The sequence below is a fragment of the Syngnathus scovelli genome, chromosome 16 (assembly GCF_024217435.2).
Source record: "Syngnathus scovelli strain Florida chromosome 16, RoL_Ssco_1.2, whole genome shotgun sequence".
NCBI classification, from domain to species: domain Eukaryota; kingdom Metazoa; phylum Chordata; class Actinopteri; order Syngnathiformes; family Syngnathidae; genus Syngnathus; species Syngnathus scovelli.
The window spans coordinates 2,302,423-2,327,857 of NC_090862.1; the positions used below are offsets into that span (position 1 = coordinate 2,302,423).

Genomic DNA, 25,435 nt, shown 5'->3' on the forward strand with positions numbered 1-25,435 from the left:
AGTCAACTACCAACTGTTTTAACTTTGTATCATTTATATTATATCCATCATACATAAGTACGGAACACAGGAGCAACTAAAGACAAAGTTGGACATTTATATGATCATATATAATATATATGGTTGGATACAAGCCAATTGTGTGCTACGTAAGCTAGCGATAGCATCGTGGCTAACTAAACCAGAAAGTGTTGCTTTCACTTGCTGACAGACATTGGTATGCATAACAATGAAGATGAATGTTTTTCAAAATCATTTGGAGGTTTAACTTTTCAATATTTGGTTGTCAACATCATAAAACAGTTAAAATCCCCCTGGTAGGTAAAAGTGTACAATCCAATGAGAGCAAATACAATGGAGGAACGAGTGAGTGTATTTGATGTGACCCAGCAACAGTCGGCAGAAAAAAAAAATAGTTGTGATATCAATCTTTTATAAGAACATGCATTTCCTTTTCTGGGGTGAGATCGTTGCACATTTGAACACACACAAGTTGACACTTGATTTATGCATCAGCCAACGGTAGGTCAGTGGTAAAAAATTTTATAACGACTTCCTCACACGGATCAACATATCCCAAGAATCAAATGACAGGTCTTTCGATATATGATAAGTAAAAATCACACGATTGAGATTCGTTTCATCTTTGGTGCAGTGTCCCAATGAAATAATCAACTGGCTTTTTGTTTTTTTACAAAAATGAAAATAAAAAAACAGGTAAGCTAAAGGCGAATCACAAATCCACTGACTGGACACTACATTAGGTACACCTGCATAATTGAATGAAATCCAAAAAGAAGGGAAAGTGTCGGGACATTATCTATTAATATCACTTAAATGAGCCTTGAGGCCTTTTCTGGGGAGGCAAGTCTAACAGTGAAATGATTATCTCGACTTTTTGCCTATTGTGGTGGGCGGGGCTACAGTGAACAGAAGAAGAGCAGCGATTCCCAGAGTTGAGGCACAGAGAAAGAAGATTATCACTCCTGTGTGTGTGTTTGTGTGTATGTGTGTGTGTGCGGTTTAGCAAGCACAGTTCCCTTGACCGTCAGAGGACGAGTCTGTCATGCCCAGATTCCTGTGGTTGGGCATTAAGGTTAAGTCTCCCTCACTGCTCTCGTTCATCTTCTCACAGATGACATCCACTAAGCGCTCAAACACCTGCTTGACGTTGATGTTGTCCTTTGCACTGGCCTCGAAGTACTGGAAACCTGATGGCGAGAGAAATACGCTTTGGTTTACGACGTGCTGAATGAAGTCACAACTGGAAAAAAAAAGTTTTCCGCACCGAGATCCTCCGCCAGACGGTGGCCGTCTTCTGTGGGTATGAGCCGGTCATCCTCGAGGTCACACTTGTTACCGATTAGGATTACCTGAGCGTTGTCCCAAGAGTATGTTTTAATCTGTGTCGCCCTGCAGAACACATGACAAATTATAAGAAAACGTGATTTTTTTTTTGTAATACCAATATATCAATAAATCAAAAGAAACTGAAAAAGTATTCCAGAATTCTGTTAACAGCAGTTTAAAATAACAAACAATGAAATGAAAAAGAAATGGTGATGTAAATACACAGAATTGGTTCATGAAGCAAATTTGAAGCTTCATTTCCCCATCACTAGGTCTAACAAAATTAAATACACGCAAAACACACCAGTCTTGAACTGCATTGAAGGAGTCCTGGTTGGTGATGTCATACATGAGCAGGAAGCCCATGGCACCTCTGTAGTAGGCTGTGGTGATGGTACGATAACGTTCTTGCCCGGCTGTGTCCTGCAAAAACACAAATACGGAAATCCGCAAAATCCATTACACACTACACTCGCTGCAAAATAGGGCACAGATAAGAGCAAAAAATAAATAAATACAAGACAGTGTTTATACATTCACTATTATTGTATTTTAGAATATTTGTTTGTAGTTTGAAAAATTGTATCATATCAAGTTTGTGCTCCAAAGTAGCAAATACATGTATACATTTTGTTTTGTTATTATATACATCACCACAAGGGGGCACTGCTGTTCAAATTGTCAGCATTGTTGCATTTTTGTCCCCCACAGCAGTGATTACCCCACCAAGGTGAAGTTGTGACATCATCAATACTTATAAGGAGGGAAAATATAATACATAAAATATATCTACTCTTATTTATGTATGTAATTGGTTTCCTGGATGCTCATGGGAATAAAGATAACGAGGGGGATTGAGCGGGAATTGGTTACTAAGTAACGTCTTGCATTTACATCAAGGTCGTGTTTGTGTTCGTTTGTCTGAGGTTTCCTAACACAGTGAAGAGCAAAGTGTTGTCCAGGTAACCACGGGGGCACTCAGGGTCATGAATGTTCAATTACAGTAAGGACTAGCGGATCACGCTGCAAAAAATAATCCCTTCCTATCATTGTAGATTAATTTACTTTGGCCACCTCATTTACTGTAACTACAATATATGTGAAAAAACTGGGAACTCAATAATACTTTTATATAAAAATAGTATTTTTGGCTAGTAGCTGGTCGTCGCTATGGCTAACGAGCTGTCGAGTTTACACTGTGTGTGAAAGGTGTGTATTTACACAGCCATCAGAACACACATCTCCGCACAAAAGGAAAAGGATGAAAACGTGTGCACGTCGTACATCCCTGGTGCAAGGGCCATGTGGCGCATTATCAGTCACGCCTGTTTCCATGATGCACAAAGGAGCGTCTGGCAGCTGGCAGGGACGCCTCAGTGAAAAAATAAAACAAAATAAAAATGGTGAAATAGCTTTCAGATGGCGTTCAACGGGAACTAGCATGAATTTAATGCTCAGTGGGTTGATAACAAATGACAAATTACCGCCATTTAAAAACACGCTATTATAATTTATCCTCATATGTCTCCACCACAACGATAAAAGAACTTCCTCAGCTTCCTGAACTTAGGACATACCGGTCTGTGAGCAGACTAAAAACAGGACCGGGTAGACAAGTAAACCCGCATTCTGAAAAATCTTCTTGCCAACACATTATAAATCCGTTTGGGGGGAATTCTTTACACATCATTTGACAAAAGCTCAAGGAAGTGAGTGTGTGTTTTGGTGTGGGCTCAGTGGACGTGTCATTGCAGTGGCTCAAATATTATTTAGTTGAAGTGAATCATCTGTTTGATCAGTCTTATCAATGTAAATTAACATTTGGGAAGAACGCAATACTCCTAAAAAAAAAATTGACATGGGTAAGTCAGGCAAACAAGACGGGGCTGCTTCAAACCTCGACATGACTCGTCTTAATACGTTTGTATGTACGAGATGCCCGACAATGGTTTTGCGTAAGAGTGACTCAGTAACACCTCAAGCACTTGCACAATTTAGACGGTAACTTTTAGAGGATGTTGGCTTTTTTTTTTTTGTCTGTACAATTTTCATTGCTTGGTATTAGAGAACTTGCTGATCCACACGAATTGTTTCACTTTCACAATACAATGCTGGAAGAAAAAAATAAAGCTCACCCAGATCTGCAGTTTGATCCTTTTGTCATTGCGGAAGACTGTTTTGACTTTAAAGTCAATTCCTACGGTGCTGACAAACGCTGAGGTGAAGGAGTCGTCCGCGTAGCGGAAGAGGAACGAGGTTTTCCCAACACTGCTGTTGCCGATGATCAGCAGTTTGAACATGTAGTCAAAGTTCTGGTCAGCCGCATCCTTCTGGGACGGCGGCTGTTGGAGGCGGGAGTCATTTGACGCCATCTAGAAATCAATGAGAAAATTATTTGATACTGAAATAAAAGTAAGTTTTATTTCCTTTAATTATGCATTATTATTCATAATTAAGGATGTCCATCTATGCAATATTAATCATTTAACAAGATAGGAAACAAACATCAATTTGACATAAATTGTCTAAAAATTATTTTTATCTACCAACATTCAAGTGCATTTAGGATTTGGCTAGAATTTTATCATACAGGTCCAAATGTTTTTGAGCTTTTGCTGTGAAATTGCACTCTCGAATTACAGGAGGTTTCAACCATCTGTCCATCAGTAGGCCCTATTATGTGAGCCGTGTGAGGAGGAGGAGAAGATCCGGACTGTTTATCAGAGCTTCCATCCCCCCCCCCCCCCCCCCCCCCCCACATAAACACTGCTGCCGATCAATCGGTGCGGCGAGGCCCTGCTACTCTGATGAGTCGTCACCGTGGCGACTAGACCCGGGCTCAGCTGCAGGGAATACCCATTAGTGGGAAAAACAGCGAGTTGGTGGTTGGGCTTTTAAATGGCAATAAGGAAAACCTCCAGGGTGAGAGTGATGGCTAGATCACGCTGAAGTGAGAAACTAGAGCTGACAAAAGCAGCCCTGTAAAACACATTGATGGATTGTCTTAATGCTCTTGTTAATGTTGCGGCTCAGACTGACAGTTTGATGGAACTTTTCGATTTGTAAGTTGAAGTAATAACATCAATATTTATTAGTTTTCTTTCCCATTACTGATTTTTTTTTTTTTTGCAGAGTCTGGATTGTTGTTGCTGTAACAACAGTAACTAAATATCTTTTTTTTTCCCATTTTTTTTCTTTTTCAAAAGAAAAGATTAAATGGAAGTTTTGTAATGGTTAAAGACATTCCCTAAATCACATGATGCATAAGGGGTCTCCGAGGGGCTTTTCCATTTCCCATCAGCTCTCCAAAAACCCGAGGTACAGAATAAACCCAGTCACATGTTCTTCATGTTTACTGTGTGTCACATTGCCTGCAAGCAAATACATTTTTATCCATTTTTGCAGACTTGTGAAATATCTGCCCACGCCCACATGGGATCCCGAGCAGAATTTTATCCCCCCCCGCCCACCTCTTTAATATAGACATTTAATTTTTTTGCGTTACTCTGCTTTTTGTCCTTACGCCCAAATGAGCAAATTAAAACATACTCTTGAGCGTCCCCTAGTGGTTGCGCACGAAGCATCTGCTTAGTTTGCTTATGTTTGCTGGCTGTTAACTATACTCAAATGTTTTTCTTAATTATTTTCTCAAGTTCTCATTAATCTATCTGGAAACCAAACCATTTATTAAAAAAAAAAACTGCAACATGGTCCAATGTGTGCCTTGATAGGTTTGCAAAACACAAATGTAGCACAAATAAGTCAAACAGTGGTGGAAGGAGGGTACTAAATCAAATTCTCTTTTAACCTGGCTTGCATTTAAGGTGCACTTAATTTGCTTTTGCAGCCTAATAAAATAATATGCTAACCCTAACCCTAAAACAACGAACATAAAGCATTATATATATATTTATAAAATATTAAAAAGAGGCAGGCCCGGGGATTTGGCAGGCAGATTATTTACTTGCATAGCCAGGGGCAGTGAGCAGGGTGCCTGCCTGCCTTCCACCAACCCCCCCTGGAAATATCCATTTATTACTATTGATTTCTGTGGCAGCAGCTGTCACATCTGCTCTTTCGTTAAAACGAGGAGGAGCTTTATTTCCAAAGCCAATCTACCAATTTTTGTTCTTAGTTTTTTTTTTTTTACGGGGCGTGCAGTGTTGCAAAAAGAAGGTTCGAACTCACTCAAATGAACGCAAAAGTGACTTAAGTGGGAGTTTGACAAAGGAAGGTGGAGCAGGAAAATAACACAAGGAAGGAAACAACGTACCTTCATACGGAAGTTCCTATCGTCCCACCACTGTTGGGCGAGATGTAGTGGTAAAGTGAACCCCCCCTCGAAAGTCGTCCTCTACCCGGGGAAGAGTGCTTTGGCTCCCGGATTCCAGCTGCTGGAGCTCCTTGTCGGTGTGCGTGTGTGACGGTTGGTGCAGAAAATGAAGCAACCACCTGAGGCTGTTTGTGAGCGAGCGCGTGTGTGAAGCTCGGCTGGTTGCTCCACTCTTCATACGCACGTGAACGCGCATGATCCAAAACAGACAGTACCGCCTTGGAGTTTCTTAACACGACTGCAAACTACTTCATCAAAAGTCAGTTTCCAATAACTCTGAGCATGGGTGTGGCATTTTTTGTTATTTTGCATCTTGAATTTGGAGAGATAGAAAAAAAAAATCCCACTTGTCCCATCTTCATTGTACACACAAATTAGACATAATTAAAAAAAATCTCATAATTAAGTCAATAGGTTATTTCGGGGCATCATCAGTGTCATCATTTTAATAAATTTGGTCCTAAGATTTCACATTGTTGTGACTTTTTTTTGTCCTGCACTCACCAAAATCCACTTCCTTGTGTTAGGAATGAGGAAAATGTAATGGAAAAATCTTTTGTTTCTGCACTTCCTCTTGCTCACACAATCCACCCACGTTTACTGATTGTTTATCTTTTTTTTTTGCCGGTGCTTTCAACAGCAATTGTCTTTTCTTGAGTTATCATAAATAATCCATCTGTGACCCTATGAGAGGCTCTCTTATGGAAACATTACTCCCTACACCTGCAAACATGATTTAATTACTTGACTAACTTGTTCTTTGCATAGAGATTTTAATTCCTGACTGCAACGTTTCCTGGAAGGAACATTGTCCCCTTTAGTTTTTTTTTTCCCCCGGAAGAAATTGGTTTTACTTTAATTAAATGAAAAAATAAATATTTTGCTTGACCATACAGTGGTGTTTTATTTGTTCGAGTCTAAACCTTGTAAAACAATCATACATAAAAATAATTTCAAATCACAGCTTTCGAAAAGCAAATGTAAAATATCAGTAAGGCACAATCAATCGTACTTTTACACCACTTTATCTAATAAATGATTTCATTATTAATGCTGATGTCAGCACTAACAATTATAATCTTGGTGCTATGTTCTGTAGTCTGCTTATAATAAAACATATTATGGCTCATTTGACAGAATCCTGAAATCCACATGAGAGTTAGTTCTAACTTTATCCATGAACATCAGGTTCTACATAAAACTAAAAACATTGCTTTCCATCAGGGCAAATTAAAAAGTCAAGCTTCAAATGTGTGCTTAACATACGTGTTTGTTTAAATTGATACGACGTCGCCCCCTACTGGATTGAGATCAGTTTGCTTTTGCAATAGGTTGGGGATAATATAGCTACTCTGTATTGGATATTTGGACCCAACTAGAACTTGCAACATCACCGTGTCTAAATTGTAGATAGATTCAAACCAATGTAGATCAAATTAGTTGTGGTGCAGATGACTCCGATCAGGTTACAGAGGTTGGTCAACCCGTGATAGCGGCCGAACGTTCTTTTGTAGGCTTTATATTTGGGGTCTTGCTCTTTGAGTTTGGCATAACCTTCCTTTTCGGCACTCAGTCCGATCTGATTACCAAGACCGTGCTCCTTCTCCACCTCCCTCATAAGGAACATAACCTCAGTAGCAGCTGGACCAAACCACTGAGCGTTTAGACCCGCCATCACCAATGCCACAAAATATAGAAGCATCTACAAAAGAACAAAATATAAGACGATGGAGATTTGCGAGCATAATAATTGCTTTACCTGCACAGTTTCATGTGTGTCCAGCAGCTCTCTCGGATGATACACTGCATAAATAGCCAGACTGACAAAATGGCTTCCCAGCAGACAGTAGAAATAAACCGGGAAGAGTTTACTCTGCACTAGGCCGAAGGTGTGCCTTGTCACCTGCCATACCAAAGCAAAACCTGCAAAAACATAAAAGTAAAATATTAGGAAAAGGTCAGCGCACTAAAATTCTCAGCTTCTCTTACCTCCAATAAAGGAAACCCAAATTTGCATGCCCCAGGAGAAGGAAAGTACCAGGAGATGTAAGACTTTGACCAAGTCTGAGGGATCCCCCTCAGTTGCCATGGTGACTAGAAGGTCTACATATAGAGGGATGCAACACAAGGAAAGCAGATATGCTAAATTAATATTAAAGATGTGAAAAACATTCAACATATTTATCTTTTTGTACAGAAATATAGCCATTTCGTTTTAAGGGAAGCGGTTTGTTATGTGCGACATTTCTAAAAATCATGTTTCAAGCAGATAAACTGCGTATCTTGCAGGTTGACGCTTGTGCTTGCACCAGATAACGATTGGTTGTATATAAAAAAAACATACTAAGTAAAAAACACGTTTTTGAAGGCAGAAATGCATCCATTTAACAACGTGAACGTGATAGAAACTAAATAAATATACACATTGACATGGGTCATTTCGATAATAGGGAGTTACGTCACTAACAATGCACAAAGACTGATGATAAGGCTTCATATTTATAGCAAGAATAAATTATTGTACATACCTTATTTATTTGTGTTATCTGGAGTACAATACTGTGTATTTTTAATACTATTCGTCCAAAGTGCAGCAGTGCGATTTTACTTCCTCTGTACTCCACAACAACACCGCCCCTTGCAGTGACACCGACCAATAATATTCTTGGAAAATATTTGAATGACGCCCAGCTCGACATGTTTGGTTTTGTAACATTTTAGTTTCATGTAATTAATTTTTTTTTTAATTATTTTATGTGCATAGTCATAAAAAGAGTACATGTACAGAAATAAATATATCTAAATTTGTATTTAAAGTGAAAACACATACGTTGTTATATGTTTAATCGGATTTTTGTTTTTATATTTTTTGTCTTATTCACATGATAGCAAATAAAAGACGATCTGCATGAAATATGATTAAACGACCACTTTGAGATAATTTTGTGTTCAGTGTTGCGACTTCGTGACGTCACGACAAAAGCCTGGCTTCCCGGTTTACAGTTCGTAAAACCAAGATTTAAAGAAATTATTTGTGTTGCAGTGGCTTTCTCGGAATAATCAGGTAACACCAAACCTCGGATCAACATCAGTGGACGGTAAAAATAATTTTCAAGGTACGTTTGATTCTCATTGTATTTCAATTGGTAAACAATCTAGCACATCTTTACTAGCCTTCGGATGAGTTAGTAAACCAATGCATCAAATTCTCCATACTGCATTTTTCTAGTTGCAAAGCATTTATCTTGTTTGCTTGCAGCATTTTTGATTATCATATCTTCATAACAAGGAGTTATGCATACATGATGCACGACTGCACGCGAGGTTAACGTAACGCTATTGCATTGTCTTCTTCCACATCCTGCATGGATGAACCCTCGAAAAACATTTGTCTCATTTTAATTAAAGTTTTTAGATTGCACTAAACAAATTGACAATCGAAACCTTAGAAAGGGTCATTACATCGATATGCTACAATATTTTCAGCCGTTAACCTTTAGTGTTTTTATGACGTTATAACGATCTTATTTTTTCAAAGCGTGAGTTTTAAGATAAACAAATGACATGCAGACAATTCCTATTACTCAAAATGATATCATTAATATAAATGTGATACAAATATGATACAATGGATATACAGTGCATTAAACACAGCGGTGACGTCATAGTCTCGCGATATTACCTGAGAGTGCTGCATCTCATTTCATAACCAGAGGTGAAGTGACGTCACCAGTGCGCAAGTCCCAAATTACTGTGCCAAAAATTAAACAAGTTCCTGCAAAATTTTAAGCTAGTCAAATCCAGTCATATTGTGTATTTTAATGGACAATAATAAACATGTGAAAGCCTTTCTGACAATGTGGATAAACATTGAGGTTTATTATTCTTGGAAAAGGCAGTCAATGTGAAATACTATGACAAATTTTTGGTTTGCTTTCTCAACTGTAGGCCTGCACAAATGGGGCGCCGAAAATCCAAGCGAAAGCCTCCTCCCAAGAAAAAAATGACAGGCAACTTGGACACGCAGTTCACGTGCCCGTTTTGTAACCACGAGAAATCTTGTGATGTGAAAATGTGAGTTCACCTCAAAATGCCTTGACAACACAATGTAAAGCATTGTTATTAACAAATATTTCTTTCCAGGGAGCGAACACGAAACACGGGAATTATTTCATGCAGTGTTTGCTTGGAGGAGTTCCAGACTCCTATAACATGTATCCTTTTTTTTTTCCCCCTAATATATTTTTTTGACTTTCAGGTGCAACATATGTCCTGTGTGTAATTTCATAGTATTCAAGCATGAGGAGAAAATGCAAACTTTACACATCATTATCTTACAATTTCCTTAAGTTTTTCTTTTCAACAGATTTGTCAGAACCAGTGGATGTTTACAGTGACTGGATAGATGCATGTGAAGCAGCCAATCAGTGATCATTTCTTCATCTCTAATCTGGCACAACTAGTTATATACTAGAAATAGTTTATTGTTTAGGTAAATGACACCTCAATTGCTGAATCACATGTCAACTTTGTCGCCATATTGGAAGTGGAGCCTTGTAGCGGTGAATGTGGAATGGGAAATATTAGTTTCCTAGGCAGAGCTGCCACATCCAATATGGCGGATCCTTGACGTCACAATCCATCAACTCATTCAATGAGACATCTATGTCTAATAAGTATTTTCTTGATGTCATGTAACGGTGTTTAATTTAGTCTTATTTAGTTTAGAATTTGCTACATGTATCAAACCCAATATTTCACATTCCTGTATTGTATGTTGTTCCGTGCAGCTATTTTTTTTTCTTGTAAAATTTTTTCATGTAAAATAATGTTGACATCACTGTTTACCTTTCTATGCTCTCCACTGGTATTTTTACAAGAATGCCTTTTTAGTGTTGATTTTAATCCAATCAATGATATTAATTTTACTGCCATATTTTTAGGACAAGTATGTACGAACAGGAAAAAAAGATATAGTATTTTCACTCTACTGTAACTACACAAAAGATTGTTTCTTTTTTTAAAAATCATACCCTTTGCATTTTTTGCATGCCTTTTAAGATCATTACAGTAAATCAGAATTTTAATTTTCAAGTGTTTTTATTGCACAAATGTCATGTTTAGTGAAAGCCAAAATAGAAAAAGAAAGACATACGTATTGTTGAAATACAGTCTGCTCTTAAAAGGTGAAATTTGACCACTGACAACGTTTTTACATATTTTTGATGACACAGGTCAGTAAATGCACTGTAAAAATGCTTATCTTGCTAAAATCTGTTTTATTCAATTAAAAAGGAATGTTAAAAGATTTGACCGACTTTGCTCACATGCTTTTAAAACACTAGATGGCGCTCTACTCCAAGCTGCAAGGCTTCCTAATTTTAGCACGGTGACTGTAAATCTCAACAATATCAACCACACTGTCGAACTCCATCTTCGACTTGTGCCCACAGATTGTGCACATATTTCTGCTCTCTCAAAATAAAAGTATCGGGCAGCAGCTTGTGGCACTAATAGCAACATTACATTCAAGACATTTGGTGAGGTACAGCAATAGGAAATGGCATCTTTAAAAAAAAAAAGGAGCAACAGCATCAAGCTGGAACAAGTTCACATGCAATTAGGTATTCATATTCAAATTTTGAACCCTGTCAAATTGGTTTTATAATTTCTTGACCCTCTCTGTAGTTGTCATTATACTCAACAGGCAAAGTTTGAAGTACATTCCACACAAACCACAACTGCAATAGCATGTGCCAGGAATTCTGGGTAATTTTAGCGGTGGATGACTTCTCTAAATCAATGTAGGTGCTCACATGACAATGTCTGAATACTGTAAATCTATTTGTCCTGCATCCTCCATTATTGTCAGTCATGGCCAGAAGGAGGAAATTCCTCTGGAAGTATCAATGTGACTCCAAAAAAAAAAAGTCAGTAGCACCAACATGACAGAAACTTGTGTGGCTGTCTAATTACAACACAGGAATATAACGTGATTAAAAAATGATCTATAAATAGCAATGATATTTAATATCAACCTCTTTTGAGTTTCTGGGCCACTCTAGTAGTGATTAAATATGTTTGGGAGGGAGGGAAAATATGGAAGTGGGCCACAATATAAAAGTTAGGACGTAAAGTAAACACTATTGTTATGCTCATGGAAAGAAAAACATTTTCCAAGAGTAAAAATGTTAAGAAAAAGAGGCAACGATGACGTCAAATCGGTGTTTAAATAACAGTCTGGTGGGAGGGAGGGGGAGGGGGGGGTTGCTCATCACAAAGTCCTGGTCACTTGTCTAAAGTTTAGCAAAAGGAAGGCTTTTGAGGCCGCTTGTGGTGGTCTTAATCAGAGTACTGGTTGTAGCCATCAAACACAGCCTCGCTCCCATTATTGTAGTAAGTCTCGGCGGGGGTGGCGCAGTACTTGGTATCGTAGACCTGGCGGGGTAGGCCGTAGGTGGTCATGCCCTGCTGGGAGGCCACTTTGTTGGTGCCCATCTGCAGTGATATAGTGGTGGTGTCACAGTTCTCCAGCTCCAGCTTCTTGTCAAAGATGTGCCTCCTGGTTCCTGGTGCTGTCATGCCAGACTGGAAAGAGAGAAAATCCCAAAATCATGAGAGAAGATTGAACACATTGATGGATTGTTGCTGGAAGTCAGGTGTGTCTTCTCACCTGGTTGGCTCCTTTGTTAGTACCCATTTGTAGACTGATGGTGGACTGGTCCATGGGGTTGTCCATGCCCATCTTGGAGTCGAAAAGATGGCGTCTTGTGCCGTAAGACGTCATACCTTTTTGACTGGCAAGCTTATTGGTGCCCATCTAGAGATAATACAGAGTAGGTTATTCGATCAAATCCGGTTTTGAGTGATCATGTGATCCCAAATGCGGCTTATATGCGGGTTGCTTGCTGACCTGCAAGCCGATGATGTTGCGTCCCTCCCTGAGCTTCTCTGGAGCAAAGCGACGCTGCTGCTTCTCAGCATACTTGACCCCAATGTCATATTTGGAGTGGAACCCTTTTGACTTGGCCTGAGAAAAAATGACATCATAAAAAAAGGTTAGCATATATGCATGTTTGTTTACTTTCAAACATCTCTCTATGTAGCTTTTTGCTAAACATGACATAAAAGCATGTTCAGACAAAATCCAGAGAAGCAAACTTGCTAATGTTTATGCAGCGCGGTGTCATGAGGAGTGCAATGACCTCTACGTGAAAAGGTCATCTTTACACAAACATATGCCGCAACATCGGCGAGCAACTCTTTGGGTACAGAGTTTATTTGCCTTTCAAAAACAAAAGGACAGCAATGTCCAAATTATGGACAGGAGGCATCTATTAGTCTAACTATAACAATGTCCTGATATCCCTCCCACAAAGATCTTCCCATTTGAGAGCAAGAATGGCTCCTAATGAGTTGTTTTGCCACCAGTTAACTACCGGTTGGTATGCAGCGTGGTCGTTCACCAGCTATGCTAGGCAACAACAACAACAACAGCACCCTGTTGTGGTCAGAGACCAAAATAGGGAAATGCCACACCTACAAAAAAAATTAGAACTGAGAAAGGTGAAAGAAAACAAAAAGTTGCCCTGATTCAAATGTTTCTGATTACCATGACCGAGAAGACTGAGAATTTTCAAAAGACAAGCAGCAGTCTAAATGTTTTACAAAAAAAAAAATCAAAACAGCACTGTCATCGCTTGTGTGTGTGTTTGTCCTCACCATCCCCGCCAGAGCGATGAGAGTGGACTGGACCTGGGTATGGTTGACGTTCTCAAACAAGTCGTTGGCCTCAAAAATGTCGTGAGGTCTCAGGCCGTACTCGGTGATTGCACGGACAAAATTCCCAATGTTTTCCAACTGAGGAAGACGGAACAGAATCAAATAAGGTCAGTTAATAACTAGGAATATATTCATTTCTTCTTTACGTCTCTTGTGGCATCACCCAAAAAAAAAAAAAGGTACTTCACAGTGCAGTCATTCATCCTTCCATTTTCTAAACCGTTTGTCTCTTTCAAAGCGGTGGATGAGTTGAAGCTATGCCAGCTGATTTTTGGCGAGTACACCCAGAATGGGCCCTTTGCCAGTCGATCACATGGCACGTCGTTACAAACAACCCCATCAATGGACAATGGAGGCTTCAATTAAACAAAGTTTTTGTGATGTCCGAGGAATTCGGAGTGCTCAGAGGACAGTGACTGTCATGCTAGTTTGCCACATGCTAATGTTATTGCTAGTTTTCCAGCATGATATGCTCTGAAGTAGAAATGATGAAACATCTTGAGATAGAAGAAAGACCACATGACATTTTACCTGGTGCCAGTTTTGACTGGAGCGGTTGATCTTTCTCACAGAGCCTGGCTGGAGAACGTTAATGAGTCTGCGAGGAACCAGAGGGACATGAAATAAGGTGTACAAAAAAATCTGCAATTCAAATCATGCACGCACTGGCCTGAGAAAGGATAATTAAATCATATTTTTGATTACGGGAGTGGAAATCTCACTTACTCGCAGAGCACGACTCCATCTTTCAGACTCTCCATGAAGTGGTCTCCAATCTTCTTGCTGGTGACATCCTCAATCCATAGCCTGAGCCCCTCCTCCATTTGAGGGTCATACTTCCCTGCCAACTGACAACAGAAGAGAGGATAAATAAAATGCAAAAGTCTTAATTAAAATGTATGTAGGTCCTGATTTTATGTGGCATTGATTTTTAAATTCACCAAATCACTGTTGTCATTATTTAGAGCCTTTAAAAGAGCTCTCGCTAATATTCATTCACAACAATTTTGCGGTCTCAAATAAAATACTTGAAAGTACACAATGTACCGACTTAAATGGCAAGGTCGAGTTTCCCTTCATTTGATCAACATCTGCTTTTGCTTTTCTGTAATTGCTTCTAATTAAGGTGGCTGCTATGTTGATTTTAATGTGGTTTTAAAATCCTTTTAATCGACAGTAATTTATCACTATTAGTGCTTTGTGTCACCATTTTTTTTTTTTTCAGTGGTGCTGGTGGGGGTGTTTAAACAGGAAAACAATCCCTCAAATGAATGTGCTGGTATAAAGGAAGTGGAATATAAAATAAACAGTTTACACTCAATAAAAAAAATTAAAAAAAAATTAAAAAAATCTGTGTCAGCAGACAAACAAAAAAGCAATCCGCCTAATATTTTTCTTTGAAATACAGTAAACCACTTTTAAAAATATGTTGACAGGAAAAAATGTCAGTAGGCTCTTTTGTCCTCTTTTCCTGACTGATAAGTCCTGACGCTCTGAGATGAGCAGCCAACACAAGCAACATTTCCAAGCGGGACGGACGGGGATGGTGTAGCTTCCACTAGATCACACCAAACTTGGGAGAAACAGCTTTCCCAGACACCCCCCCGACTAACCTACTCTCCCTTGTTGACTGGCCAAGCTCATATTTCTCTCTCGCTCGCTCTCTCTCTCAGTCTGGCTTTTTGAGAGTATTCCCTTTTACAGTGAATGGCGTGGAGCCTGCTAAAGACAAGCCAACACGGAAAGGTCCTGCTTCCAAGCCAAGGTGCTTTAGTTGTATTGTTTGAAGTGATTTTCTTTCAGACCAAATGGATTAAATCAATATTATGACTCTATGAAACAGAATGAAGAAATAAATAAATCCACATCCCATGAATGATCATTCAGAAACTGCAAATGGGCTAAAAGATTTTTTTTTTTTCCAGCCAGCAATACAAATCATGTGTTGGCTTATTTATGTTCCTTTTCTAATCGTAATCAGTGTTATTAGTAGTAATACTGTGATGTTTTTTTTTTGTTTTCTTTCAAAGATGAGTCAGGCAATAGTGTGTGACCCATTTTTATATACTGCAGATGGAAAACAATTTAATAATTACACAGCAGAGAATGCAGGAAATCTCTGAAGGCATGTCAAATTATCTCCATATTGACTACCCATGGTTTAAAATTACATACGAATGCAAGACTAGTCTTCAAGTGTGAATGTATATTTTTTATTTATTTATTTTAAATACGTGTCTGGTTGGCAATATATTATTTAACATATTTTGGGGCAATTATACATTTCTATGAAGGGGCATCAATTACTTTTTGATATTGCAGCAGGGTTTGGTCCATGTCTCCAGCAAATAGCGGAGACCTCCGTATTAGGCGAGCAACTAATCTTTCACAGAATTCAAATCAATTTTTTAGGAAAAAATCCAAAAGCTAACGAACCAGAAACAAATGAAATCAGGTTGATGAGGCCAAAGCGACTTTGCATCATCTTTCATCTTCCAGTGTGCCCTTTTGCCAGTCTTTGTTCCTATTTTTGGGTTTATACTTGTGAAAAAGAACATTGAGAAGTTTTTTTTAATAACCAATATAAAAAATAATTATACTAATAATCACTTACGCAATTGTTTAAAAGTCTGACCATTGCATAATTAATTCTATTTCTATCATTTAAAAAAAAAATTACAAATCAAATCAGATTTTTGGGTTTAAAGAGGAGCACAGCTTTTAAGGGTCCGCCAGATTTCTTTTACCATCCCAAGTGTGAGGCCCCTGGCACTACTTTGTCTCGACCAGACAAGCTGGTGTCCTTCTATGTTCCGTCAGGACGGTCTTTTTGTCATTCTTGACTCCCATGTAAACTGTTTAGGCTAAACACACTTTCTCAAGTTCCGAGCGAGGGTCCCGGTCACTCCTTAAAAGGCCATTTGTCTATGACTAATGTACCTGTCAGTCACCCGGCGGCATGCGTGCTCCTCCCAGACATGCCGGAACGTCCCGTTCGACCGTCAGAGAAGGACAACAAATATCTCGGAGATGGCAGCCAAGTATTTATGATCCTGGAACTGAATGCCATCAATGTGCACATCTTTTATAGTGCATGAGGATAATGATTGCTAGTGAAATGATCTTCTGCACGCTGAAGTTGAGCTGCTCTGATTCATCACAACATACAAAAGCCAACTGAGGGACAAAACAAAGCTTAGTGCTGCATCATCAAATCCTGTTTATTGGAAGTTGACCACAGTAAATGCTTGGAATATTCTTTGCAATTCACACAAACGTGTCAGGTTTTGTGTTGGTCAAAGGCTGCTAAAGCTAATTCAATTGTCTGATTTAGATTTTTTTTTTTCTAATTAGTAGTGTTTCTATTTGTAATTAGCGGGTGATGTTTTTAGTTCATATTTCGTAATAAATTAATACGTGTTGAGGTGGATAGTTAAATTATTTCCTATTTTGGTTAAATTTAGCAAATTATGTAATATAAATATTTAATTCCTTTGAAATGCCACGCAATAAAGAGCCAGTGACGACGATATACTTTGAACTTCATAATCAAGGTTCTCACTTATGCAATGAAGGCAGGACTTAAAACCTGCAAATACTTACCATGCATCTGGAAAAATGTTAGAAATATAGAATAATCGTGAAAACATTTGACGACTTCTTATTCGACAGCAAGAGCAAATCGATCGTAACTTTTGACAGACCACTGTACTCAGTTTCACGACACCTACGCCATTCTGGTGGAAGCAGACACGCAGCATCCCTGAGCGACGATTTTCTTGGACGATCTGCTCCCAAACACTTCCGAATCTATATAGTTATAAAACTCCCAACTTACCTTACTCTTGACCTCGGCAGAAAGTCCGAACGCTGGTCCACTCCTGAAATGTTGTGACATGGTGCTGTTGAGTCTATTTACAATGAGAGCAAGGTAGAGCTTTAAAAATGGTCGCACTGGTCAGACTTGTGAGTCCAGGACAAAAAGCAGGCAGGAAAGTCCCCAACTAATCCGTATCTTATTTAATTCGGAGCAGTTCTGTTTGGACCCTGTGCTGAAGTGTGCAAGCAACTTTCCGACACTTTTCAGAATGTGTTTTAAACGCTTCCCAACTGTGTCGCTAATGATTGGCCTAAGCTCTCGTCCAATCACGTTGCAGCTTCCTCATCGAAGCCTGTGATGTCATCGCTTCGGAATTACATCCAATCAGTCACTTTTTCCACCAGGGATGCTTTGCAAAGATGTAGAGATACACATTGGTCAATTATGTCACTATCTCACTTGATTTAAAATACAATTAAAAAAATCAATATATATAATTTAATTTTTTAATATTTTTTTTTCTAATTATACTTTATGGCTATATAATTTACGGTTTAGAGGCAAACTGTAGCATCTAAACAAAAAAAATATTTTCTTAGTTAGGGCTGAATCATTTTATAAACTCTCACAAATATATAGTTTTGTATTTAAAACAAATAAATAAATAAATAAATCTAGTCTACCTACTGACATGAAATGCAAAAAAAAAGTTCAAATTTGGTCCCATTCGAGCTGAGGGTCTTTTTTTCCCCTGTCACGTAAGAGTCCCTTGTGGGTCCACCCACCATGAAGCCGAGATTAGTAGAGGGCTGGTGTCCTGGGATTCCCTCTCGAACCTTCCTCACTATTTTTTCTTTCCTCAAAAAAACCCTAATCATAAAACCAGGATCTTAATCTCTCGTAAATTATCAGTATGAATTGTGTGAATCGAATTTGATATGGTGACTATATTCATTTTGCGTGACCGATCCTCAAAAAATATATAAAAAAAACTATGAAGTTAATAGCATGATTTTGTTTGAATATTAAAAATGTCTTTGTCCACACTCGTGCAACAATGACGGCAGCATGTCTGTATGATTTTACATAACAGTGACCAGGCATAGGCTGACATCACTCAATTACGTTATGTTTCCTCTTTTACACCAAGTAAGCCCTCTCACCTATTCTCACAGGCTGATGACAGGGGAAGGAATGCAGCAGATTCAGGGGGTCTGTGGAGCAGAATGACAAGAGAGGGGGGGGGGGCAGAGAGAGCATGATTCACCCCTCTTTTGTTTGTGTCACTAGCAGACACATGGGCGACAAGCCAATCTGATGGAGAGGGGGGAACAGAATGGACAGATGGTACATCGAAAAATCAAAGGTGGGAAGAAACCGGAGACCAACGCAGGCACGGGGAGAACATGCAAACTCCACGTGGGAGATGGAATTAAAAACTGCAGCTCTGAACTGTGAGGCAACGTGCCACCAAAAATTTGCAGACACGCATACACACGTGCGCACACACACACACAAGCGAGAGTCCTATAAACATTTCGGATAGAAGAAGCGGTAGCACGCCTGTGGAATGGACACTTTATTTGGGCATGATGGAAGAAGCGAGAAGCTCTGCCGAATGAGAAGTAATGTCTTGTGAAAAAGGAATCCCTCACACTAAAAATAACAGACTACATTTACTGTGTGGTATGGTTTATTATTTATGTTGGCTCAAGAATCCAGATTACGTTTGATCTAATTAGCTACTTGTGGCTACTTTTAATGTCGTATCATACGGACTTGAAACTTGCTACTTGATAAGTTGGAATTTACAAATCTGTATTTTTCAAAAGCCCAATTTGGAAGACATGAACAGAAGCAGCACTAAAGATGTTTATATTACTCTCAGATCATTTGCAGTTTTTCCTGTCCATTGGCACTAAAACACATTCGCATGGTACATTCCAGAAGGAGCATTTTAGCATGTTTAGATTCATCAGTAGCTGAACACCTTCAAAAAGCCACTTTAGATGGTTGGAAGGCTCCAGATGAAACACTGAATGCAAACAAAAGAGTGCAAGGAGTGAAACGGTGCTGAAAGGATGCAAAATGACTGGATGGAGGAAGGACAGGAGATGAGAAGGAGATTAGAGCAGTTTCGCTAAGTCGCTTTCCCCACCCACCAAGAGCCCTCTCCTCATTCTCTTCTGCCTTGCTATTTATGGTAGAAGGCCTCCTAAGAGGAGGTCTGAAGGATGACTTCATGGCATTATAACTCCTACCTGTGGTTGAGCTTGGACAGGAAGCATCAAACAAACCTGGATTTGGTCAATGAGATTAGCTAAGCATGCTACTAAATCTCCAGGTCACATGTTCCAGTCCACGCCTACCTTTTACTATTTTGTCCATGTTGCCATCATTTGGTGATAGAGATCCCAAATGGCTTTTGTCAGTTGCCTCAGAGACTCGGCTATGCTGCAATTTAAAAAAATCTTCAGAAACTAAAATCCAAGAGTGTCGTACCTTAAGTGTCAAATGCTAAGTGAAAACTCAGACACTCAAAAAGATGTGTCAGGAGTGGGATTTGAACCCACGCCTCCAACTGGAGACCAGAAGTCCCAACCTACCAAGGAAGGATGTACACCTTGAGTCTGGCGCCTTAGACCACTCGGCCATCCTGACTTGGGCTACAAGGCTTTATGGGATACAACCTAGGACTGGTGCCTTATGAGTATACCCAAAAACTGCTGAGTAAAAACCCAGACAGTCAAAATGCCATGTCAGGAGTAGGATTTGAACCCGCGCCTCCAACTGGAGACCAGAAGTCCCAATTTACCAAGGAAGGACATAGACCTTGAGTCTGGCGCCTTAGACCACTCGGCCATCCTGACATGGAGCACTGTCCTTTATGGAATGCAACCTATGACTGATGTCTGAGGAGTATCCAAAAACTGCCGAGTGAAGACAGACATTCAAAAAGATGTGTCAGGAGTGGGATTTGAACCCACGCCTCCAACTGGAGACCAGAAGTCCCAAATCACTAAGGAAGGATATAGACCTTGAGTCTGGCGCCTTAGACCGCTCGGCCATCCTGACATGTAAGGCCAGCCTTTATGGAATAAAACCTATGCCTAGTGCCTGAGGGGTATACCCAAAAACTACTGAACGAAGACAGACCCTCAGAATGTTATGTCAGGAGTGGGATTTGAACCCACGCCTCCAACTGGAGACCAGAAGACTCAATTTACACAAGGAAGGGTGTAGACCTTAAGTCTGGCGCCTTAGACCACTCGGCCATCCTGACATGGACTCCAAGGATTTATGTAATACAACCTAGTACTGGTGCCTGAGGAGTATATTCAAAACGAGCTGAGTAAGGACTCTTGGGTGTCCAAGATGAAGTGTCAGGAGTGGGATTTGAACCCACGCCTCCAACTGGAGACCAGAAGTCCCAACCTACCAAGGAAGGATGTACACCTTGAGTCTGGCGCCTTAGACCACTCGGCCATCCTGACATGGAGCACTGCCCTTTATGGAATGCAACCTATGACTGATACCTGAGGAGTATCCAAAAACTGCCGAGTGAAGACAGACATTCAAAAAGATGTGTCAGGAGTGGGATTTGAACCCACGCCTCCAACTGGAGACCAGAAGTCCCAAATCACTAAGGAAGGACATAGACCTTGAGTCTGGCGCCTTAGACCGCTCGGCCATCCTGACATGTAAGGCCAGCATTTATGGAATAAAACCTATGCCTGGTGCCTGAGGGGTATACCCAAAAACTACTGAACAAAGACAGACCCTCAGAATGTTATGTCAGGAGTGGGATTTGAACCCACGCCTCCAACTGGAGACCAGAAGACTCAATTTACACAAGGAAGGGTGTAGACCTTAAGTCTGGCGCCTTAGACCACTCGGCCATCCTGACATGGACTCCAAGGATTTATGTAATACAACCTAGGACTGGTGCCTGAGGAGTATATTCAAAACCAGCTGAGTAAGGACTCAGACACCCAAAATGAAGTGTCAGGAGTGGGATTTGAACCCACGCCTCCAACTGGAGACCAGAAGTCCCAACCTACCAAAGAAGGATGTACACCTTGAGTCTGGCGCCTTAGACCACTCGGCCATCCTGACATGGACTGCAAGAGTTTATGGGATACAACCTAGGACTGGTGCCTGAGGAGTATATTCAAAAACAGCTGAGTAAGGACTCAGACACCCAAAATGAAGTGTCAGGAGTGGGATTTGAACCCACGCCTCCAACTGGAGACCAGAAGTCCCAAATCACTAAGGAAGGACATAGACCTTGAGTCTGGCGCCTTAGACCGCTCGGCCATCCTGACATGTAAGGCCAGCCTTTATGGAATAAAACCTATGCCTGGTGCCTGAGGGGTATACCCAAAAACTACTGAACGAAGACAGACCCTCAGAATGTTATGTCAGGAGTGGGATTTGAACCCACGCCTCCAACTGGAGACCAGAAGACTCAATTTACACAAGGAAGGGTGTAAACCTTAAGTCTGGCGCCTTAGACCACTCGGCCATCCTGACATGGACTCCAAGGATTTATGTAATACAACCTAGTACTGGTGCCTGAGGAGTATATTCAAAACCAGCTGAGTAAGGACTCAGACACCCAAGATGAAGTGTCAGGAGTGGGATTTGAACCCACGCCTCCAACTGGAGACCAGAAGTCCCAATTTACCAAGGAAGGACATACACCTTGAGTCTGGCGCCTTAGACCACTCGGCCATCCTGACATGGAGCACTGCCCTTTCTGGCATGCAACCTATGACTGATGCCTGAGGAGTATCCAAAAACTGCCGAGTGAAGACAGACATTCAAAAAGATGTGTCAGGAGTGGAATTTGAACCCACGCCTCCAACTGGAGACCAGAAGTCCCAAATCACTAAGGAAGGACATAGACCTTGAGTCTGGCGCCTTAGACCACTCGGCCATCCTGACATGCAAGACCAGCCTTTATGGAATAAAACCTATGCCTGGTGCCTGAGGGGTATACCCAAAAACTACTGAATGAAGACAGACCCTCAGAATGTTATGTCAGGAGTGGGATTTGAACCCACGCCTCCAACTGGAGACCAGAAGACCCAATTTACACAAGGAAGGGTGTAGACCTTAAGTCTGGCGCCTTAGACCACTCGGCCATCCTGACATGGACTCCAAGGATTTATGTAATACAACCTAGGACTGGTGCCTGAGTAAGGACTCAGACACCCAAAATGAAGTGTCAGGAGTGGGATTTGAACCCACGCCTCCAACTGGAGACCAGAAGTCCCAACTTACACAAGGAAGGGTACAGAGCTTGAGTCTGGCGCCTTAGACCACTCGGCCATCCTGACATGGACTGCAAGTCTCTATGGGATACAACCTAGGACTGGTGCCTGAGGGGTATACCCAAAAACTCCTGAGTGAAGATAGACACCCAAAACATCATGTCAGGAGTGGGATTTGAACCCACGCCTCCAACTGGAGACCAGAAGTCCCAACCTACCAAGGAAGGATGTACACCTTGAGTCTGGCGCCTTAGACCACTCGGCCATCCTGACATGGACTGCAAGTCTCTATGGGATACAACCTAGGACTGGTGCCTGAGGGGTATACCCAAAAACTACTGAACGAAGACAGACACTCAGAATGTTATGTCAGGAGTGGGATTTGAACCCACGCCTCGAACTGGAGACCAGAAGTCCCAATTTACCAAGGAAGGACATACACCTTGAGTCTGGTGCCTTAGACCACTCGGCCATCCTGACATGGACTCCAAGGATTTATGCAATACAACCTAGGACTGGTGCCTGAGGAGTATATTCAAAACCAGCTGAGTAAGGACTCAGACACCCAAAACGAAGTGTCAGGAGTGGGATTTGAACCCACGCCTCCAACTGGAGACCAGAAGTCCCAATCTACCAAGGAAGGATATATACCTTGAGTCTGGCGCCTTAGACCACTCGGCCATCCTGACATGTAATACAAGCCTTTATGGAATACAACCTAGGACTGATGCCTGAGGAGTAAAGCTACTCAATTTTAAGTTTTAAATGACATTTACATAATGGACCAACTTTTCAAAACAATGTTATGGTACCTCAGGTTCATTTTCATGTTGCCTACTCATGTTTTAACCTTCCCATGACCTTTCACCTGCTTTCACCACACACACACTTGACGCCACTATCATCTTTCACCACATCAGCTGGCACACTTCCATCTTTCCTACACACTCGCTCCCTAATTGTGTCTGTACACTTTAGCTGACTCTGCATTCTTAAGCATCCCAGCTCAAATTCTTCAAGCAGACAAGAATCCAGCTTGCCTAAATATCACTCCTATGAGAATAGTTCTCACAGCTTAGTAGTTTTTTTTACGTGACAGTTTTAAGGATGAATTATTTGGCTTTACAATTAAATGCAAATGCCAGTTGCTCTGATATTACCGCCTGTTAAAATGCTCAGCTCTCCATTTTCAAAAAAATATTACATATCCAGTAGTAGAAACCCAGAACATTTGTGTGAAAGCTTCGATTTCCGCAGTCACACTAAGAATTCCTTCTCCTGCTTTAAGAATTTCAGCTATTACAAATAGTTCAGCATTTGTGAAATCGCTGATGGCACCAGGGTGCCAATCGTTAACAAGCCCCTCTAAAAAGTTATTTCTATCAAATGCCAGGCAGAGGTTTTAAGTACCTTGTAAAAAAAAAAAAAAAAACAGCTTGGTTTACAGCTGCTCTGATGTCTGGAATGTTGATTCTTGAATTGTTTTTGTTTCTCCAAGTCTGGGAAAGATCTTCAACATATTCTTCCTCCTGAAACAGGCAGATCATTCCAATCCATATATATATATATGAAATTAACAGAACAGTATCATCAAATGTCTGGTTGGTACTCATAAAGTACAAATTCAAAACACATATTTGAGCTCATAAAGGGGGACTTGAAATTTATATAGACGTGTATTCAATTTAAGTTACAAAAATCAGCTGCAGGTCAAAGGTTATAAAAAGTTGATTTGTTTAATTACATTAATTTGTACAGGTGCTGGTGTTCCTGTGACCGCACACTGTCGTAGCTGGAGAAATTCTTATGGAGTCTCTTGTTACTCTACGTGACCATGTTTGGTAAAGCTCCTCACACCGAATTGTGAGCGAGCCCCTTAAGGCTGCTCGCAGCGCTCACAATCTATTGTGGCTCCCCCTTCCGGGAAGTTGACTTTTTTTGGTCTTGTCTTTTGAAAACCAGTAGCGTAGTACTAGTTGATGATATTGACATTATATTAGAAAGGTGAAATAAAGTTCAGCACAGGGACGAAGAATATCCAATGAAAGATATTAGCAGCAAATTCGTTTTTGTCTTCAAGTTTATTGAAGAACACTTTCAAGTAAATCTCATGTTTTCATCTCACAATTATGTACATGGTTATTGTTGATAACAACCATTACATGTTTATGTCATGGAGAAAGGGATTCCAGAAAAGCTTCTGTGTGGTCTCGGCTGGCTCACCGAAAAAAAAAAAAAAAAAAGATCTGGAGGAAACAAATAAAAGACTAACAAAAGGCATTCCATTAAAAAAAAAGGCGATGAGACAAAAACAAAAAGACACAATGGCAAGTTGTTAAAAGTGTTAAATTGATTTGTCTGTTATGTCCAGTTTGAGGGTTGATTATTTTCGAGTTTCTTACAAACGTCCTGATTGCGACTGTCATTATCAAGTCATTCAATGTCATCGACTGAAGACAAAACAATTTGTTTAAAAAATTTTAAGTACCTACCTTAAGTCAAAGACAAAAAAAACATGGTGTCAATTAGCATCCAGACAAAATAATCAAAAATTAGAATTAATTTCCGATCTACTGCATTATACTGAAATACAGTCCTTCCGATATCCCCCATGTGGTTACAACGTTGGCCTCCCCCAAAAAAATAATAAAGGCAAAGTGGTTTTCAAACCTGATAAAACAAGTACACACACTTAACTCATTCCCTACCAATCCAGCTCATCTTTGACGTCTATAACCGTCAATGGTAGTCAATGAGTTAACATCATAAGCAGCCTTTTTGGGAAAACAATTCATTTTTAACCAGTTCTAACATGTGTGACAACAGCTGTTTGATATTAAAAACACAAAAGGAAAATAACGAAAAACCCTGACA

At 40.2% G+C, this 25,435-nt stretch overlaps 4 protein-coding genes and 17 non-coding genes across 21 annotated transcripts; 1 reads left to right on the top strand and 20 right to left on the bottom strand.

The window, feature by feature from the left end:
* Positions 1–14: 14 nt before the first annotated feature.
* rab3db (RAB3D, member RAS oncogene family, b) lies at positions 15–5,932 on the bottom strand. Its single transcript, XM_049744206.2, has 5 exons — positions 5,624–5,932; positions 3,486–3,722; positions 1,655–1,773; positions 1,289–1,413; positions 15–1,211 (listed from the first exon to the last, which is right to left on the bottom strand). The coding sequence occupies exons 1-5, from the start codon at positions 5,627–5,629 to the stop codon at positions 1,024–1,026; spliced, it is 675 nt and encodes a 224-aa protein (XP_049600163.1). The 5' UTR covers positions 5,630–5,932; the 3' UTR covers positions 15–1,023.
* A 629-nt stretch (positions 5,933–6,561) lies between these two features.
* tmem205 (transmembrane protein 205) lies at positions 6,562–8,340 on the bottom strand. Its single transcript, XM_049744207.1, has 4 exons — positions 8,212–8,340; positions 7,673–7,786; positions 7,443–7,606; positions 6,562–7,385 (listed from the first exon to the last, which is right to left on the bottom strand). Exons 2-4 carry the CDS (start codon positions 7,770–7,772, stop codon positions 7,083–7,085), a joined length of 567 nt encoding a protein of 188 aa, XP_049600164.1. The 5' UTR covers positions 7,773–7,786; positions 8,212–8,340; the 3' UTR covers positions 6,562–7,082.
* A 225-nt stretch (positions 8,341–8,565) lies between these two features.
* elof1 (elongation factor 1) lies at positions 8,566–10,991 on the top strand. Its single transcript, XM_049744209.2, has 4 exons — positions 8,566–8,799; positions 9,632–9,757; positions 9,827–9,897; positions 10,050–10,991. The coding sequence occupies exons 2-4, from the start codon at positions 9,642–9,644 to the stop codon at positions 10,112–10,114; spliced, it is 252 nt and encodes an 83-aa protein (XP_049600166.1). The 5' UTR covers positions 8,566–8,799; positions 9,632–9,641; the 3' UTR covers positions 10,115–10,991.
* Positions 10,765–17,569, bottom strand: cnn1b (calponin 1, basic, smooth muscle, b). Its single transcript, XM_049744208.2, has 7 exons — positions 17,304–17,569; positions 14,192–14,313; positions 13,997–14,063; positions 13,406–13,543; positions 12,597–12,713; positions 12,357–12,503; positions 10,765–12,271 (listed from the first exon to the last, which is right to left on the bottom strand). Exons 1-7 carry the CDS (start codon positions 17,361–17,363, stop codon positions 12,026–12,028), a joined length of 897 nt encoding a protein of 298 aa, XP_049600165.1. The 5' UTR covers positions 17,364–17,569; the 3' UTR covers positions 10,765–12,025.
* A 2,264-nt stretch (positions 17,570–19,833) lies between these two features.
* Positions 19,834–19,946, bottom strand: trnal-caa (transfer RNA leucine (anticodon CAA)). Its single transcript has 2 exons — positions 19,909–19,946; positions 19,834–19,879 (listed from the first exon to the last, which is right to left on the bottom strand). It is a non-coding gene; the product is annotated as a tRNA-Leu (tRNA).
* Positions 19,947–20,042: 96 nt separating this feature from the next.
* On the bottom strand, positions 20,043–20,155 carry trnal-caa (transfer RNA leucine (anticodon CAA)). Its single transcript has 2 exons — positions 20,118–20,155; positions 20,043–20,088 (listed from the first exon to the last, which is right to left on the bottom strand). It is a non-coding gene; the product is annotated as a tRNA-Leu (tRNA).
* Positions 20,156–20,247: 92 nt separating this feature from the next.
* trnal-caa (transfer RNA leucine (anticodon CAA)) lies at positions 20,248–20,360 on the bottom strand. The gene is made up of 2 exons: positions 20,323–20,360; positions 20,248–20,293 (listed from the first exon to the last, which is right to left on the bottom strand). It is a non-coding gene; the product is annotated as a tRNA-Leu (tRNA).
* A 94-nt stretch (positions 20,361–20,454) lies between these two features.
* On the bottom strand, positions 20,455–20,568 carry trnal-uaa (transfer RNA leucine (anticodon UAA)). The gene is made up of 2 exons: positions 20,531–20,568; positions 20,455–20,500 (listed from the first exon to the last, which is right to left on the bottom strand). It is a non-coding gene; the product is annotated as a tRNA-Leu (tRNA).
* A 98-nt stretch (positions 20,569–20,666) lies between these two features.
* On the bottom strand, positions 20,667–20,779 carry trnal-caa (transfer RNA leucine (anticodon CAA)). The gene is made up of 2 exons: positions 20,742–20,779; positions 20,667–20,712 (listed from the first exon to the last, which is right to left on the bottom strand). It is a non-coding gene; the product is annotated as a tRNA-Leu (tRNA).
* A 92-nt stretch (positions 20,780–20,871) lies between these two features.
* trnal-caa (transfer RNA leucine (anticodon CAA)) lies at positions 20,872–20,984 on the bottom strand. Its single transcript has 2 exons — positions 20,947–20,984; positions 20,872–20,917 (listed from the first exon to the last, which is right to left on the bottom strand). It is a non-coding gene; the product is annotated as a tRNA-Leu (tRNA).
* Positions 20,985–21,078: 94 nt separating this feature from the next.
* Positions 21,079–21,192, bottom strand: trnal-uaa (transfer RNA leucine (anticodon UAA)). Its single transcript has 2 exons — positions 21,155–21,192; positions 21,079–21,124 (listed from the first exon to the last, which is right to left on the bottom strand). It is a non-coding gene; the product is annotated as a tRNA-Leu (tRNA).
* Positions 21,193–21,288: 96 nt separating this feature from the next.
* Positions 21,289–21,401, bottom strand: trnal-caa (transfer RNA leucine (anticodon CAA)). The gene is made up of 2 exons: positions 21,364–21,401; positions 21,289–21,334 (listed from the first exon to the last, which is right to left on the bottom strand). It is a non-coding gene; the product is annotated as a tRNA-Leu (tRNA).
* Positions 21,402–21,497: 96 nt separating this feature from the next.
* trnal-caa (transfer RNA leucine (anticodon CAA)) lies at positions 21,498–21,610 on the bottom strand. The gene is made up of 2 exons: positions 21,573–21,610; positions 21,498–21,543 (listed from the first exon to the last, which is right to left on the bottom strand). It is a non-coding gene; the product is annotated as a tRNA-Leu (tRNA).
* A 94-nt stretch (positions 21,611–21,704) lies between these two features.
* Positions 21,705–21,818, bottom strand: trnal-uaa (transfer RNA leucine (anticodon UAA)). The gene is made up of 2 exons: positions 21,781–21,818; positions 21,705–21,750 (listed from the first exon to the last, which is right to left on the bottom strand). It is a non-coding gene; the product is annotated as a tRNA-Leu (tRNA).
* Positions 21,819–21,914: 96 nt separating this feature from the next.
* On the bottom strand, positions 21,915–22,027 carry trnal-caa (transfer RNA leucine (anticodon CAA)). The gene is made up of 2 exons: positions 21,990–22,027; positions 21,915–21,960 (listed from the first exon to the last, which is right to left on the bottom strand). It is a non-coding gene; the product is annotated as a tRNA-Leu (tRNA).
* Positions 22,028–22,119: 92 nt separating this feature from the next.
* Positions 22,120–22,232, bottom strand: trnal-caa (transfer RNA leucine (anticodon CAA)). The gene is made up of 2 exons: positions 22,195–22,232; positions 22,120–22,165 (listed from the first exon to the last, which is right to left on the bottom strand). It is a non-coding gene; the product is annotated as a tRNA-Leu (tRNA).
* A 94-nt stretch (positions 22,233–22,326) lies between these two features.
* On the bottom strand, positions 22,327–22,440 carry trnal-uaa (transfer RNA leucine (anticodon UAA)). The gene is made up of 2 exons: positions 22,403–22,440; positions 22,327–22,372 (listed from the first exon to the last, which is right to left on the bottom strand). It is a non-coding gene; the product is annotated as a tRNA-Leu (tRNA).
* Positions 22,441–22,513: 73 nt separating this feature from the next.
* On the bottom strand, positions 22,514–22,627 carry trnal-caa (transfer RNA leucine (anticodon CAA)). The gene is made up of 2 exons: positions 22,590–22,627; positions 22,514–22,559 (listed from the first exon to the last, which is right to left on the bottom strand). It is a non-coding gene; the product is annotated as a tRNA-Leu (tRNA).
* Positions 22,628–22,721: 94 nt separating this feature from the next.
* On the bottom strand, positions 22,722–22,834 carry trnal-caa (transfer RNA leucine (anticodon CAA)). The gene is made up of 2 exons: positions 22,797–22,834; positions 22,722–22,767 (listed from the first exon to the last, which is right to left on the bottom strand). It is a non-coding gene; the product is annotated as a tRNA-Leu (tRNA).
* A 94-nt stretch (positions 22,835–22,928) lies between these two features.
* On the bottom strand, positions 22,929–23,041 carry trnal-caa (transfer RNA leucine (anticodon CAA)). Its single transcript has 2 exons — positions 23,004–23,041; positions 22,929–22,974 (listed from the first exon to the last, which is right to left on the bottom strand). It is a non-coding gene; the product is annotated as a tRNA-Leu (tRNA).
* A 96-nt stretch (positions 23,042–23,137) lies between these two features.
* Positions 23,138–23,250, bottom strand: trnal-caa (transfer RNA leucine (anticodon CAA)). The gene is made up of 2 exons: positions 23,213–23,250; positions 23,138–23,183 (listed from the first exon to the last, which is right to left on the bottom strand). It is a non-coding gene; the product is annotated as a tRNA-Leu (tRNA).
* Positions 23,251–25,435: the final 2,185 nt, after the last annotated feature.